The following is a 16607-nucleotide window of genomic DNA, read 5'->3' as shown; positions in this document are numbered from 1 at the left end:
GAGGAGGTGGAATAAAGCTTCTCCTGAAAAGCCTAACTGACCTTTGCAATCCTTCTTTTGTTTGTTTGTTTTAATGCAAGATTTTGCAATGGAAGGAATTATTACACTCAAAGGTATTGCTGACATTCAAAATAATTCCCATAGTCTCAAATCAGTTAAATTGAAACAACAATACCAAAAATACAAGACTAAAAATAGGATAACATGGCAAGAAATAACACTGCAGTGGATTTAAAGTTTGGGGGTTTTTTTTAGGTGCCATTATACTACATGGAGTTTTCAGTATTTTTTATGTCAGGTATCCACAGATCTCTGTTACCCAGCTTGCATGACAACAGCAAGAGCAGACATGAAGGATTCAGGAGCCCTTTATCACAGGTTAAGAGAGAAGGTTGCAGTAGCAATATATTTTCTTGGTCACAAAGTGTAGAATCACACAACAAGTCACAATTTAAGAGGTTGGCAAACAGGTAAACTAAACCTGGGTAACTACAGAGCTTAATCAAGTGGTTACTGATTTAATGATGACTTAAAGGCTATGGTGGAAGAAAAACCCAGCTGTCTAGTGACTCTTCTACAGTCCCATCTGTAAATTAAGTCAGTCTGATCTGGTTAAATTCAGAGCATTACCATCACCTGCCTGCCTTTTTTTTTTTTTTTTTTTTTTTTTTTTTTTTTTTTTTTTTTTTTTTTTTTATATAAGAAGGAACCAATCATTTTTGCTAGCTGGACCCTATAAAAAGGGTATTTCAAGGCAAACATGTTTCCTCAGCAAACTTGGTGAAGAGCAAGCTAATTTTAAGGATTTCCTTAAAAATGTTATGCACTCACACTTGTTTGAAATGAACTAACTTCCCAGAAGCAGAGGACAGTGATCCACACCTTACTTGAAATAGAATTCCTCAGTTTCTTGCTGGCCTTATTTTTTTATCTTTTCCTGCTAGAAGCAGCAGTTCCAGGGAGGCATTATTGAAAAGCAGTGCTTCTTTCATGATGCATATAAACCCCATATCTTTTGGGAAACAAATTACATTGAATGCTACAGAGAGAGAATTTATCTGCTATCAATTTGCAATTTGCTATGTAATTTTACGTCCTTCTGCTGGATTTTTTCTGTTTTGTTCTACAGCTGTGTTAGTCAGAGCATACATAAATTAGCCTTTTAATGGACAATTTGACCTAAGAGTTCTGTGAAAGGGATGTAAAAAAAAATCATGACAATCCAGACATTTTGTTCTGACAATATTACCAACTTCTGTTAAAGCATTAGAACACAGCTGAATTTCATGGCATATGTACTCAAGTTGGTAAGGCTTAAATTAGCAAGCCATTATGTAATCAAATTTTAAGCATAATTTAAAGGAACTAAATGACAAATACCCTGAAAAAAAACACCTGACATACAATTAAGGAAATGTTTCCAAGCTGTCTTTCTTTCAAAGTATAAATCATTGACATTATACTAAAATGAAAACAGTTTCAGTGAAAGCCAGATCATAAATACAATACTCTTCTGCACTGATTACCAGCATTATTTTCTGCAACCACATCCTACTAAGTTCAGTGAATAAATTCTCATCTATCTATAATGCATTTTACATCCGGATTTCCTACCAGTTGTTCTTTACATATGTAAACAGAAAAGAGAAAGCAAACTGCTCTATTCTGCAGAGCACAGGAAAATGGTGGCAAAATTTACTTTTATCATTTGCTACCAATTTTTTTCACTTTAAATTTGATAAAAAGTAGTAATTCTAATGAAAGCTGTACAACAGTAGACTGATTGCTATGGATAAATACATGGCTTAATCTGGACCATGGATTTTCCACCTAATTCTGTCAATGTCATAGAAATTTCACTTAGTTCAATACACCCACAGCACTTCACAAAATATTTGAATTTTGATCCAAAGAAACTGCATTTGCTCATTCATTTTTGTACCCTAAAATGTATCTCCTTTTCTAGAAGGAGAAAGAAACATATATCAGGTGATCACAAAGGCAATACATATTTTTGCATTACCTAACTAAATACTGTGAAAAAGTTTTACATGAATGATGAAAGAAAAGAAGTTGTATTTTCAGTCATTTTTCTGCTTTACAAGGCTGTGGTACCACGGAATGAAAGAACAGAGAAAGTAGTAACAGCCAGGACATCAGGAGGACTGAGGCTGGGCCCTCCCCATTCCTTACCAAACCATGGAGAACAACCAGTTGGACATTTTGCTGACTTCTCCACTGCCCTAAAAACCAAAATATTTCACATCACATGGGAGAGTGAATGGAATAGAGAGAAGTAACTTAAACCCACTACCATTTTGGCAATTAAAATCTTGGTGTACGGAGCATAACTAAAAGGATACGAAGTGAAAGTGTAGGCACTCTATACGGAACTAAAACCACCTAGAACATTCTGCCAAATAAAAGCAAGTGGTCACTCCTGTCAGCTTTTTCTTAAAAAAAAAGAAACCTACCTGACTTTCTTCTGAAATGTTACCTCACATAAAACTGAATTAAACTCATTAAATGTTGTCTGCCTGCAACTGTATGAAAAGAGAGCAAACTCAGGTGGAAAGTGCAAAGAGCTAACCAATACCCAAAGAATATGAAAGAACCTAAACATATTTGGGTATGCATTTTGACATATTAGAACAAGAATCATTGAAATTCATGAAACTCATTAGCTACTAGAATATATCAGTTATTGCTAACTAATTTTTAAGTGTACTGGCATCATCTCTTGATCAGCCTAGGATGCCTAACAAAGAAACTCTCACTACAAGGTGTTTCGGGATGTCCTTTATGATTTTAAATGAGGAGAGAACATATTAATTTCTCCCATATATATTTGAAAAAATCCTTAAAAAATATTTGGCACTTACTTGAAAAGGTCAAGAACAGCTTCAAAGCATTAAATTTTTAAAATATTTAGCTAGAAGTGAGAGCTGCAAGGACCTCTTAGGGATCTAACACATTGCCCTACAGCCACAAGCATCCACATCACATAAATCCTGTCCTAACCTCATTAAATTTAGCCTTTAAAGTTTTATTGGGGTATTTTTCTTTCCAATAAGCCACACTAAATAAATTCTCAAGGCTTTACTCTAATGACTGTAAACATCTTTTTTCAAGCCAGGAGTGTTTAGGGCCAAGTTATACCCATTTGGTCTCATGCATTCACTGTCCTCTACTCTTATTGTTTAAATTTTCTGCACTTCTACATATCAATTCCATACTTCAGGTATCAAGTATAATTGCTTTAGCTTTTGTCCCTTTAATCTTTCTAGCCCTCTCTCACATGAGCAGCTCTCTATTTCCCAGATCATGCTCTGATTTGACTTTCTTTGTGCCTGTCACAGTTTGTGTTTGTCAAAGATGGGTAACTCATGGGAAACAATATCCCAGATGAGGTATCATTAATTTTCCAACTCTACAGGAAACACCTCAAATCTAGGATAACACTTGACTTTTCCTGAGTTGACACTTTGGTAATTCACACTTCATCATCCTTTCCAAATGATGCACCATTCAACTGAAGAAACTTGGTGCATGTGTTTTGTATTAATATAACTTACTGTGGTAAAAATTCATGTGGAGATTAAGGGATAAATATGTTTTAAAAGTTACTGATATGAAACTTGCCATATGTAATTAGTCAGGAATATTGAGCCACTGAAAATAATTAAGAAATAATATTTTTCTCATGTTGCTCTATATTAATCATACCAATTGTTCTGTTATAAAACATGCTATTTCTAGGCATGTATTATTAATTCTATATATTCCATTAACTTTCAGAGACAGGCACTGCTAAAGCAATGGTACTTTAAAGAAGTGTTCCCCATGTTTCCCACACATTCAATTATTGGATACTTTCCCTCCAACTACCATTAACTTTTTAGCTGTTAAAGAGATGTAGGGCAGCTTTATCACACCATATAGAATTTATTTTCATGCGTTATTATCAGGGCATTTTCTTGGCATGTGGAAGCCTGGAGTTCAACACAGCAAAACTTAAACTAAGACAAGTGCAAATAATAAGGATGTATTTAATTGCACTTAGGACAATCCAGACGAGACAGATATGTCTTCAGAACACATCTTCAGAGATCTTTAGTGCCATGGAATCTGTTTTCTGGATCCCAAGTGACGTTATTTAAAGATGAACACCTAAGCTGTCCCCTATTGAAGACACAATCTCTCCTGCATGCAGACACTAACACAATTTCTGTTATATAGCCAAGTTTTTGTTTCAAATTGAAGGGTGAAGGATGCCTTGAGCATATAAGGAGGTCAAGTGAGGTTCACCTGAATTGCTCTCCAAAACCTAGGTGGCTAAATTGTACCTAAATGGCATTTAGGGTACTTGAGCGCTTTGCTGTTTCTGACCCTAAAGAAGATGCTGTTGCAAGGTCACTAATGTTTCAATACACCCCAGTGGATGGATGCATCAATGATGCACTGCTTTAGTAAGAAATCAGTGTCGAGCTTAAACCTCTTTCACTCTATCCTAAGCCATTTAGATAGAATGGAAAAGATCTAGAACTACTGGATTATTTTAACACTTCATTCAGAGTACCACACAGAAAACATGGGAATGAGCTGTAGAAAGCTCTATTTCATAGCCGTTAGAAGAACAACCATGCCCTCAGAAACTACTGACATAGAAAAATCCTACTGCAATACTCAGATGCGATAGAAATAATTTTCCCTGGGTGTTGAACAGTACTAAATTTCAGGTTACAGGTATGCTAGTATTTGAATGGGGCCTAACACTACCTCATATCACAAGCGTAACTCCACAAAGAATGCATCAAAAACTACACTGGGTTGTAATTAATTTACACTCGTTTCAGCTGAGGTGCCAGAAAAGCTAGCTGATTTCCACACTCAATTCTCCAATTAAAAATCTGGACTACCATCTTTCACAGAGCTGCCCAAGAAGAGGTGGTAACTGGACGTGCACTGCTCTGTTCAAGTACTGCCACCCCTTTTGCCATGCACAGGGTGCGGAGATGAACAGGGAACTACCTTCACCTATTTGAGATAAGGCACAGGCACTAGTGGTGAATATGCCTGTATTGATCCTAAAAGTTCTGCAGATTTTTCAAATTATGACTATGCATTCAAAAAGGATTCACTCCACCTTGCTCATTATACTTATGTCCAGTTTGTTTGCCTACATATATTATTCAAAATGTAAATCAAAAAGCTGATTTTACAGGAATTCCCTGAATTTCTGCTGCAGCCAGAATGAAACACAGCAAACCATGTAAAACAATGTGAAATTACAATTAAAATACTAAATTAGATTTCCTGAAACTGATGGAAGGACCTTGCATGCAAAAAGTCAAAACTGTTAACTAAAGACATATTTATGAAATAAAATTTTATTACACTTTATTGCCTCCTCTACTTCTTAGTTCTTAATTTCTTTTATTGTCATAATTTTGACAACAGTCTTGGGTTTCCTTGTTGAGCTGTCTTTAGGCCTATGTTCAGCTAAGGAATGTGTAGGGCCTGGGTGTTAGGATTCGTGTTTTCCCCCCATCCCCTGTGGATGATTTTGAAATTTCAGTTCAGTTTTTCACATTAATATGTATCCCAGTTAACTAACAACATTATAATAATAAATTATAAAAAGCATGGATTCTAACCACTTTGTCCTCCTTTGGGAAAGCATCCAAGGAAGCAGAATAAAAAGAGAAAAGAAAAAAAGAAGAGATAAAGAATAAAATAGGCAAGTATTAATAGACAGATTTCAAAGAAATGCAATTCTAATAACTCTCTACAAAGAGACAAAAACATAAAATTAAGAAAAAAAAGAGCTTTAAATAAAAAGATGACATTACTGCATGTGTTGAAAACATGTTTTCCCACCCTGACCCACAGAAGCATAAACAACATAAGAAACAAAATGCAAGCAACAAATGAATTCACACTTCTCCATTTCTGTGACTTGAAATAGCGGGTGAAAAATGCTTAAAATATATATGCAAATTTTTTTCCTAAGTAAAGATAAGCTGTATCACATGCACTCATTAATAGAATAATGTAATATATCAAAGTAAATTGTATTTTTCAGAGACTTGCTCCAATGACACCACCTACAGGTGATATAATGCAATGCATCTATTTTTACTAATATATTAATACATGCAAATTTTCCCAATCACATATATAGTTTTCTTCACAACGTGAATTTAATTTAATGGACTCACAGGTACATTGAGGCTATGGAAAACTTCTAAAATAAGCATGAAATGCATCTTTTTGGGGGGTTAATTTTGGTTTACACAAAATTTCAGAAGGCCTATTCAGTTGATGCCCATCTTAAGGAAAGTGAAAAGGCCACAAACTAGGTCCCTTGTGAACAGGATTATCTGCTATAAAATCTATGTTAACTTTTAAATGAATTTGTGTTGATACCAAGAGCACTGATAAATGCACTCTACAAAAGCCTGGCATCTTAAAGCCATAGGAGAAAGTTACCTCATCTCATGATAGATAACAAAACTATTAATGTAATAAAAAGAGATGTGTGAAATGTTTTATAACACACCATAGTCCTTGATGACAAGCCAAAAATAATCACTGGATAACAGTATTCCAAATTTAGATCCTACTGCTTGTGCACAAGTGAGTAGCCAGAGGCTTGGAAGGGACTGACTGATCAGAGGGTACTCTTAGATATCATTTGGTTTTGTGGAAAGCTGCTGCAGCTAACTCATGCAGATCAGAGGGAGAACAATTCAACTCACCTGCCTGAAAGGAAGATACTTAATCCAGATTATTCTGTAGTTCTGTTCTTTAAATAAGTTTAAAATAAATTGGCATAACACTTTCACTGTGCTAAGAAAAGTGGATGGGTTTTTTTCCCAACCAAAAAAATCAACTGATTCCATGTAAAAGTAATCTATAAATGTTTATGAAAAGCTCCATGAAAATAAAAAATGTAATATTAAATAAGGCTTCAATAAAAATTTATTAATGTGGAGCTGTACCTGAGCAAAATGGTTTCTTCTTTCATTCTATGAAAAACAAGTATTTTCTTCAAGCTGTCACTCCGTAGAACTAGACACTATTATTCTTTTGCTTTAATTAGCTCTGTGATTCCAAAGTACCTTGGCAATCACTAAATACATTGTTTTACTTGTATGATTTTACATTGATTTACTTGTATGATACATACCTCATAACAAAGCAATGAACAAAACACTTAAGTAAAATGAAGCATGAAATGCCAAACTCAAGGTGAACAATCTGTAGCATGACAATGTCAAGGAGGCTTTTTCTTAGGAGTACACGTCAGAAGACTTACATTGTTTGATCGCAGAGAGACACGACCTCCACATCGAGCACAGAACTTGGTCCGGCAATAAGAGCATAAATGGCCACAACCATCTGCAAACTTTGTTTTATGACAGATTCCACATGTTGGAGCATCATCCTTGTGCTCTCCCTGGTAACGGCGGGCTTCTTCCCCTATCTTTCTTACTTGCTCTTTATAGCTTTCAAATTGTTGATGCAACCTCCTGCATAGATGAGAAAAAAGTTTATATAGCACCAATAGGAGGAAAGTCTACTACTCTGTATTTCTTTCAGCTTGCAACTCTACCTAATATTCTGGGCCTGTTCACAATACTGTATGTACCTCATACCAAATACATGCTGCACACAGAAGACTGTATAGGGCACTCTAAAGGAAAAAAAGTAATAGACATCTTTATTCTTGAAGGTTTACTTCAAAGGTTACAAGTAAATCATTTCACTTGACCAGAAATTGATCCAAATGCATATATTAAACAAAATTGTCTATCATGTACTGAATAAAAAAAATAATTGTGTGATCAAATTTGCATTTCTTTTTAACCAACAATTTATACATCAGGTGTAATCAAAATATGTAAATCAATCCTCACCTTCAGTGCTTTGAAAAGCTAGATTACTAACACATACAACAAATATTTCAAAACGTGGTCTACAGTCACACTGACCTTACAAGAATATGAGAACATCTCTTTATTTCAAACCTCTATATTTACAATCTGTTGTGTTTTCTCTTGTTAAGTATGAACTTAAACAACTTAAGGTTTGCTATCCCTCATTACAGATATTTCTTCCAGTTTAGCTGTAGGAGTAGATAGAAGCATTAGCAAGTACAGAGGTTTCTATGATGAAGACTGGTGTTCAAAGAAGCAGCACTTCTCTTCCAGCTGCCCCAAATAACAAACACACTGACCTTATGCCCACCAATTGGCTAAGCAAGCTGCTACACAACAGATTCACCTCCTAATCATAGCTCAGGGAAGAGAACACAGCCCGCTGGCTTTCACTCTCCCTTCTATAACTCAGGAGGAATAATAATGATAATGATAATAATAATAATAATAGTAATAATAATAATAATAATAATAAATGCTTAGTGATAAAATCTTTCTTATCATTATTATATTTTCCCTGAGGAAAAAAATGTTCTCCTGTTTGTTTCTATGAAACTTTCTTGGCAAAGACAAAATTTCAGAGGGAAACTATCCAAAGTTCTGGGCATTTCCAAAAGGGGCAATCCAGATACTCTCCTCATCCTGGCTGCATACTGAAACTGCTTCTTAGGCACCAATTTCAACATTCACCAGATCCCTCTCAGTGGCCTAACCCATGAACCTGAACTTGAATCAATAGAAAACTAATTCTCCAAAAATGAAAAAAACAAAATATTTTCCCATCATTTTGCTTCTGGACATCTGAGAGGAATGTAGGACATGAGCTCCCAAAGCCAAAAATTAAAGAGACCAGTAAAGAGCTGGATCATCCTATTTAAAGCAGCACCAAGCTCAGCTGCCGTGAAGCTTCATTTACTCCACCCTGAAGCTTAACTTAAAAGGATTGTATTTTGCTGTTAACTATCTTATTAGTCATCAAATCATACAAGAAAGAAACACTTCTGTAGGTGCAGCAGGACAGCACTGCAATTCCTGACCTTTATTGTCATGAGCTTGGGCAAAGACCTCAGACAGCCTAAGGAGGAGAGTCCAGCAGGGCACAACTTGCACCATGCTATGTAGAACCCAGGCTTTCCCAGATGTTGCTTCAAATCTACATCTCCATGGATAACATTTAAAAAATCATAAGCAGCTACACAGATCATGAACAGAAACAGAGAATCTTGAGTTTATTAAATGGAAACAGTAGGTGCGTTCTCTGTAGAGGTCTTGGTGATATCCTTTATCTCTGCTCCCTGGTTTGAGCTACCTACTTCCTTAATTAGCACTGAGACTCACACCATTTAACCAGTGTCTTTTTAGTGACACAATTCCATGTTTCTGTGGGCTTTTGTGTGTGTGTGTGTGGTGAACTTGTCAGGACTTTTAAGGTGTAAGTAATCAGTGTTCTTTGTATGCTGTTTTGGTGAAGTGGATATTTTTACTTTAACATGATATTCAAGCCTTAAAAATGACAATTCAACTTAACTCACAGGAATTGTGGTAAAATACACATAATTCAGTTGGACAGGAATATTATTGCTTGTAAATACATAAATCAACCAGCTCTCACGCTAAAACCAGTAACTTCACATGGGGGCATTCTAGTGAGAATGCAGCAACAGCAAAAGCTAAGCAGCCAAGTAATTTATTCTCCCTAACTACAAACATGATGCATTATATTTATGCTTTATGCTAATTAAAAGCTTGGCAGGAGCAGCAAGGGGTTTTGTTTTTGGGGGTTTTTTTACTAACCTGCTTAAAAAACCTTTGCAGTATTGAGTAAGATGAGAAAAGTAGGTCAAAGAATTAGACAAAATACTGGAGAAACTTAATACTTTTGGCCATATAACTGGATTACACATATGAATTAACTTATCTTACACAGCTGCTCACTTATGATTCATAAAAACAACCGAAGACATTCAGAAATTTTTATAATAACCAGCTTAAAGAATGCAATTAAATAATGGAGAGATCTGTAGGTAAATTTCTTATTACATCAAATATTCTATTAAAAAATGAAACCATGGAAACTAAATTCAGTTCTCCTCCACTAAAGTAAAACCAAAAGCCCTGGCTGTTCACTAACGTGGAAAGGGAAGATAACAGCAAGCACTGCCCCTCTTCCTGTTCTTTTCCAATTAGACTGTCTACATTAGAATTTTTTCTATCTCATATGAAGCTTATGGAGAGTATTAATACAATTATGGTTTGTCTTTCTGTGTGCACCAAGGGATAGATGAACATGCTACCAACTGGGCAAAACTTAAGTGAGATGAGATTGAAGTTCTTTATAAATAAGTATCACTTTTTATAGATTTGCTAATTTCTGCATCCATGTAAGACATATTTTACTATGAGGGGTTTGAAACCTTTATCTTGCATATCATACATGGTACTGCTGGGGAAACTCTGACATTTTATCTACAGCAAGAATGGAATTGGAGAAAATGACTGTACATTTCACAGAGCAGAAAGAATCTTACCCAGCTCACAGCAGGTCTGGTTCAATTAGCTCTTTTTTTAACCACCTTTGCTACCTTTTTGAGGAAAAAGCTGGATCTCTGTATCTCTGGCTATTCTATAATGGCAGCAGCAATCCCTCTCAATAGTTTTGCTGTATATCGAAGTATATTAAGTATTAAACAAGAACTAAAATACAGATGGTTGGTTTTGATTTGCTCCTTAACTTCCAGGCTATTGAGCACATTCTCATCAGATGCAAGGAAAATTTAAATCTGTTAAATATTCCTTAATGTAAACAAGGTTAGGCTAAAGATTAATAACAGCATATGATATGATAATGGCTTGGCAGACCCTTGAGGCAGATACCAATTCAATCCCCTCTGACAGACTACTATGTAAGAGGAATACATGCATATATCTACATGATTTTTCATCATGCACCCGAACATTTATCTGGTTCTGCTACTGAGGTGAATGGCACTTGAAGGACTACCTTACCCTGAGACATTATGGCAGTACTTCACTTCCTGTGCAGACCTCCCACCACTCTTAAGAAATGAGCTGCATCCACATGAGCTGACGCGGCTGGGGACGGTGCTGCTATTTCACACTCACACCCGTGGCACATATGCATGATCAAAAAAGATCCCACTATCGGAGAATCTTTGGGCACATCACATCTCCTATGACTAAACCACCCTCTTCTGTTGCTAAAATACTGGAAGAGACTGAGCTGCTTGGAGAGGCACATCAGCCTCGGGACTTTACTGCACGTGCGAGAGGTCAGCATCACCACCCATAGTGCACAAAAACCAAGACATAGTTTGCATGTCTGCAGTGAAAGACTTAACCCATTCACTTCTACAATATACTTTTAACTCAACATATGTTTAGGTTGCTAGTGTTTTTTTCTCCAAGAAAACATGATGGCTTCCTCCTCCCTTTCTTTTTCAAAGGCATTTCACAAAAACCCTGCTTCAGCTGTGTTATACATGTACCATATTTTCATTTGAATATTCAGTATTTTACTTTGACAGTGTAAACTAGTTAAAAAATTACTGATAGGCAATTCTTCAAACCTTTACTCACATCTTCATATACTTAGCAAAAACTGTAAGCCTTGGAGAACACTTGTGATAAATACCTTTCATAACTTAAATCTTTCAGACAGCTCACTGATATCATTAGGAGGACAAAAAATGAACATCGAGGTCATTTATAACATTGACTGATCAAGAAGTGTTACATCAAGCCACAGAGAAATTATCATTTATGTTGCTGGGTTCTTTGGAGCTGGACCAAGATGTATACTTATATCCTTATTATTGAATTTCTTATTATTTTAATTATTGGAATTATAATCCAAGACTGCAATTTTTTAACAGACTATATTATTGCTTCTTTTGCTGTTTTAAATTAATATGTTTTAAATTCTATTTTGCTGTTTTAAATACCTATCTAAAATATTTGCACATATATGATGAAGAGTAGAAAGCTTCAAAATAGTGCATCTGCATATTTATGGTCTGTCTGCACAGATTTTATAAAAATTTGATAAAGATTTGTGTCTCTTTCGTGCACGGCTACATTTTAAATGACTTTAAATGTAGTACCAAATCACGTTTTGTACTTCCTTAGAAATCCAGTAGATGGCAATGCAGATCGCATTTTCACTCTCCAGTTCAACTCAAATGGTTCAGTCTTGAAATTAAACACCTGATGTAATGTTACAAAAATATTATGCCCTTCCATGAGTTCATGTTAGTAGAAAAAGTGCCGCCTTCTAAGTGACATAGCCTTAAGTAACCATCCACCAGCAGCTACTGCATGTACGAAAAAAGTAAAATGCAGTATTTTGTCCTGTTCACCCACGCCACACAAACACGTCATCACACAGAGCTCAGACAAGCTTTTCCCTAAGATAAGCAGGCGTTTTACCAAGATCTGTTCTTAGCATTCTTATTTTATGATAAATAAATAATTAAAAATGCAAACGGCAATATTTCATATGCCCATGAAGGCAACAGCTAGAGCTAAAAACCTGTTGGCAATCCTTAAGCAGCTACGTTGGAGCTGTGACCTGAAAAACGTTGTTCAGCTGCTCCGTAAAGCTGGAAGTACCTCAGCACCACCGGATGCCTTGCTGGTCTGCCAGCACTGCAGGCACCCATCTCAAGGAGGTGCTTCCAGAGGGAGCAGCGCGGCACCTGGCTTTGGCCTCAGCCCCACCAGCACCGCAGCTGGGACAAGCTGTCAACTTGTCCTGGGTTTTGGGAACACACACTTCAAACAACGAAGTGGAGACAGGCAATTTTAGCAAGTTGCTGTGGATAGTTTTGTCTGAGTAAAGGGAAATGAGGAGTTTATGGGGAATCTAGCATGCGTTGACTAGAAGAACAGCTGAAGTTGAGTGGAGAAGTCTAGATATATTTTCTGGTTACTTCATTAATCATCACATGACATATAAATCCATTATTAAGATTCATACCCTCTGTACAGGCAGAACAAATTAAGGTTGAACAGTAAGCAACATATCTAACTCTTCAAGCTCCCAAGTTCTTGATGTAGCACTGTTACTGTGTTAGCCTATTTGAAGTCCAGGATATTTTTGAATGTTTGGGGGTGTGCTGCTTTTTTAGCATGGGCAATACTTGGTTTGGTTATTTTGTAAAGATGAAATAACTGCTGGATGTACTCATATTGCAAAATATTGGACTTCTGAGTGAATTTGGATGTTAATATTTCTACATTAATGCTATTACTGCATTTTTTTATTCAGTGTGAACCGCTATTTTAAGAACCAAAGATAAGCAAGACATGGTTTCCATAAGCTGCGAAAAAGGTAGCAATATGATTAATCAACTAATCTTTGGAGGTAAAAAAAGGCCATGTTTCTATAAAAGAAATACAAGCATTAATCAAAGCACTTCAAATGGCAGAGTTAGCAGCTTCCATATCCATATTTTCTCCTGCACAAACTGACTGCTTCTAGTCTCTTTGCTATTTCCTACTGTCCAATTTGTCACTTTTCTGCAACTTTACTCACCACCCACTTGACCTTTCCCTAATCTCACTTCCTGTAGGTCTTGTCTCTTGTTCCTACACATTTTTTAATAAATATATCAAAATAATTATTATAGACAACATATATTATAGCATGTTGTATATCCTATAATAAAAGCAGTAAATATTCCTCAAAATGTCAGATTTTACCTGGCCTGAAGCTTTCTTCATTCTCCCCTGTTCACTCAACACACAACTATGGATCTACTCCATTTTCTCTCAACTTGGTGTTCACCTGCCACCCATAACATTTTTCACCTCACCAGCAATCACCGGAATCCTGCAGAGCATCAGCCCTTTCTTCTCCACATGCCAGGATCTCTTCTTCCTCCCTGTTTTATTGCTGCAAACACAAACCTCACCATGCTTGTAACTCACAAGTCTGTCTCTCTACCTCACATTTGTCTCCTTCTCTCCAAACTGAAGTGTTTGGCATAGATACCGACTCCTGTCAAGGGTGACCCGTACACCAAACTTCATAAACTGAAATAGAAATTTCCTTGTACCTCAAGCACAACTTACCACCCTCTCCATTCTGTTTTCCACTCAGGACCAATAACCACTGTGCTACACACTGGACTCAGACCTACTTAGACCTTCACCTAAACTGCTTGTTGTGGGGACTAATTTTGCAAATTAAAACCAAACCAAACCAAAACCAACCAAACAAAAAAGGACACACCCAAAAAACTGCCCACAACCCAAAACAAACAAACAAACAAACAAACAAAAGAAACCCACTAAAGTTTAGCTAATTTCCTATCTGTTTAGCTTAAACATTCAGCTATCACCAGCTCATCCCTCAATCCCTTTTTCTGCCATTGCAAGCCTGTCAGTCTGATAGTCTAAATCACAGTTCTGCAACAAATACAATTTAATTTATTTTACCTCTCCCTTTGTATTCTTCTGATGAATCTGCTTTTCTACTGCATAAAACATAAATGGCTTATCTTCACCTTCAAAGGCTTTGACAGCCTATTTCCATCTTGCCTATGATTTCTCATTCAGTACTGAGATGCTTCTGCTCAAGCGAAACTTTCAAGCAAGAATCACAGAATGGTTTGGGTTGGAAGGGATGTTAAAGATCACCTAGTTCCAAGCCCCTGGCCATGGACAGGGACACCTTTCACTAGAACAGGTTGCTAAAAGTCCCATCCAATCTGGTCTTTGAGGACTTCTCTTTGTTGCCTCTAACATGGGAGTATTAGCAACAACACCATCACCACATTATCCTCCTTAAAACTCTCCTTCTCCTTGATGCCTGCAAAGACCTGGACAAAAATTAGATATGTCAAAAGTATGTTAAAACTTTTACTTAACAGGCCAGGCAATACAGACTCTCCTGTCTGTTCTTATTATTCTATTATTTACCTAATACTTACAGCGCAGGCTGCCCCTGTGGCAAAGACTGCCTTTTTTTCTACACATGTGAAAACCCCAACTCAGAAGGGTTATAGTCCATGATAAATGCTTCCAGGCAATACGGTAACATCAATCTCCCAACATGATTCTGAAATTCATGAAGTTATTTTTTAAAATTTCTTTGAATCATGTTATGATTCCGGTAATTTACTTTTTGCTTTCCAGCCCTCAGGCAATATACTTACAGCTTTCCCCATGTCCAACACATCTTTAATGCTGTTAGTATTTTCCTATAGGTCTGTGACACCAGTCCAGGAGCAGTAAAACCATGAAACATTTTATTATGAGAACCATGACAAAATTCAGACTTGACCAAGACAAAGGTTTCACTTACAGACTTCACAGAGGAACTTAGACTTGGCTAAGTACCACTGGAAAGTTGTTCCATGTAGCAGATACTTCTGCCTTCTATACAACTTACCTTAATTCCAATTCCTTCCTATAATCTATTATCAAGCACATACTACCTGGCAGCATCCTCACAACCCTGTACAGGCTGATGCAAAAAATCCCACACCTTGCTCATCACATCAGAGCAGAGACACACCAGCAAAGTGGTGTGGGCTGCAGCTTTATTCCCAGGGCCCTTATCTGGTGCCTTTTCACCAGCAGGAACCGTCGTTTTAAAGTTAACATTTTACTTAGGGCAGGTTTTCTGCAAGCATATAAACGAGCTCATTAAATAACTTGTATAAAACAGAATTTTTCATCTTCCTGAGAGATTTCCTAATGTAGATTATTGGAAAACTTTATTTTCATATACTTCTATTTGTTGGGGTTTTTTTAAATAACTACAGCCCACAAGCAGACTTCTTCCTTACACAACTGAAGAACTGTGAGTCAAAAATGTGCAATATCTACAATAAGGAATTTACATTCCAGCTTCCCACAGTTCCTCCCAAATGACCGATATCCTTTCTGAGGTAAAAATGAGAAATCAGAGAACGAAGAAAACAACACATAATAGTACTAAAAAAGGCATAGCTGAGGAATTCAGAAAGAAACTGTGCGTGTCTTGTATTAAAAAGCATTTACATGTTGAGATATATTTAGTACCGAAGGAATCAGTGCCTTCTGCTCAAACTCAATTGACAAAGTGACAGTTTGACTGGAGCCAGTAGAAAGGTGGTGACAACGCCCCAAAATGTGTCAATGCCTCTTCCTTTGGTTTTAACCAGTATGGCCATTCTTACACACCTCTCACCTCTGTGGGCAACCTCAGCAGTATCAGTCATCCCACATAACCATCACAGTTCTGCTGCATTTTCCTGTTTAATTTCTTCACCACTCAGCTCTCCTAACACAGACAGTGCAGCAGGAGAGCAGCTGGTTTGCTCTGAAGAGTTGTCACCAATTCCAAGTGAGAGAGTTCAAAAAGTTTCATGAGTTCATACACACAGAGCTGCTGGCAGCCTGAACTTTACCAAACACAAACACTTAAAAAGTTACAGAAATGTCACTATGTTACAGTCCCAGGCTTACCGCAGCATTGAAACACACATTCAGGCCAAGCATTTTCTACCTAATAAACACAGGACCTGTAAGTCTATTCAGCTTTTTAAAGATTTCTGAAACTACTCATGCAACAAAACTGCATAGGCAAATGGCTATATTATTTTATTTGCCATTATTCATGCAATACCTGTTGCAGAAAAACCAGCCATAATGACT

The 16607-nt window shown here is 36.7% G+C and overlaps 1 protein-coding gene across 49 annotated transcripts in view; it reads right to left on the bottom strand.

Moving 5' to 3' along the window:
• The window catches only part of RIMS1 (regulating synaptic membrane exocytosis 1), a 316131-nt gene that overhangs the window by 188900 nt on the left and 110624 nt on the right, over positions 1 to 16607 (bottom strand). For 47 of the 49 annotated variants that reach the window (XM_032104808.1, XM_032104763.1, XM_032104765.1 and 44 more), the window contains exons 2-3: positions 7322 to 7535; positions 5658 to 5669 (exon numbers count right to left, since the gene is read on the bottom strand). In XM_032104808.1, coding sequence (XP_031960699.1) covers positions 5658 to 5669; positions 7322 to 7535 — 226 coding nt within the window. The remainder of the gene's footprint in view (positions 1 to 5657; positions 5670 to 7321; positions 7536 to 16607) is intronic. The other 2 variants (XM_032104770.1, XM_032104776.1) reach the window with 1 other exon arrangement.

Source organism: Corvus moneduloides, chromosome 3 (genome assembly GCF_009650955.1).
Source record: "Corvus moneduloides isolate bCorMon1 chromosome 3, bCorMon1.pri, whole genome shotgun sequence".
Lineage (NCBI taxonomy): Eukaryota > Metazoa > Chordata > Aves > Passeriformes > Corvidae > Corvus > Corvus moneduloides.
This window is presented reverse-complemented; position numbering and strand designations above follow the sequence as displayed.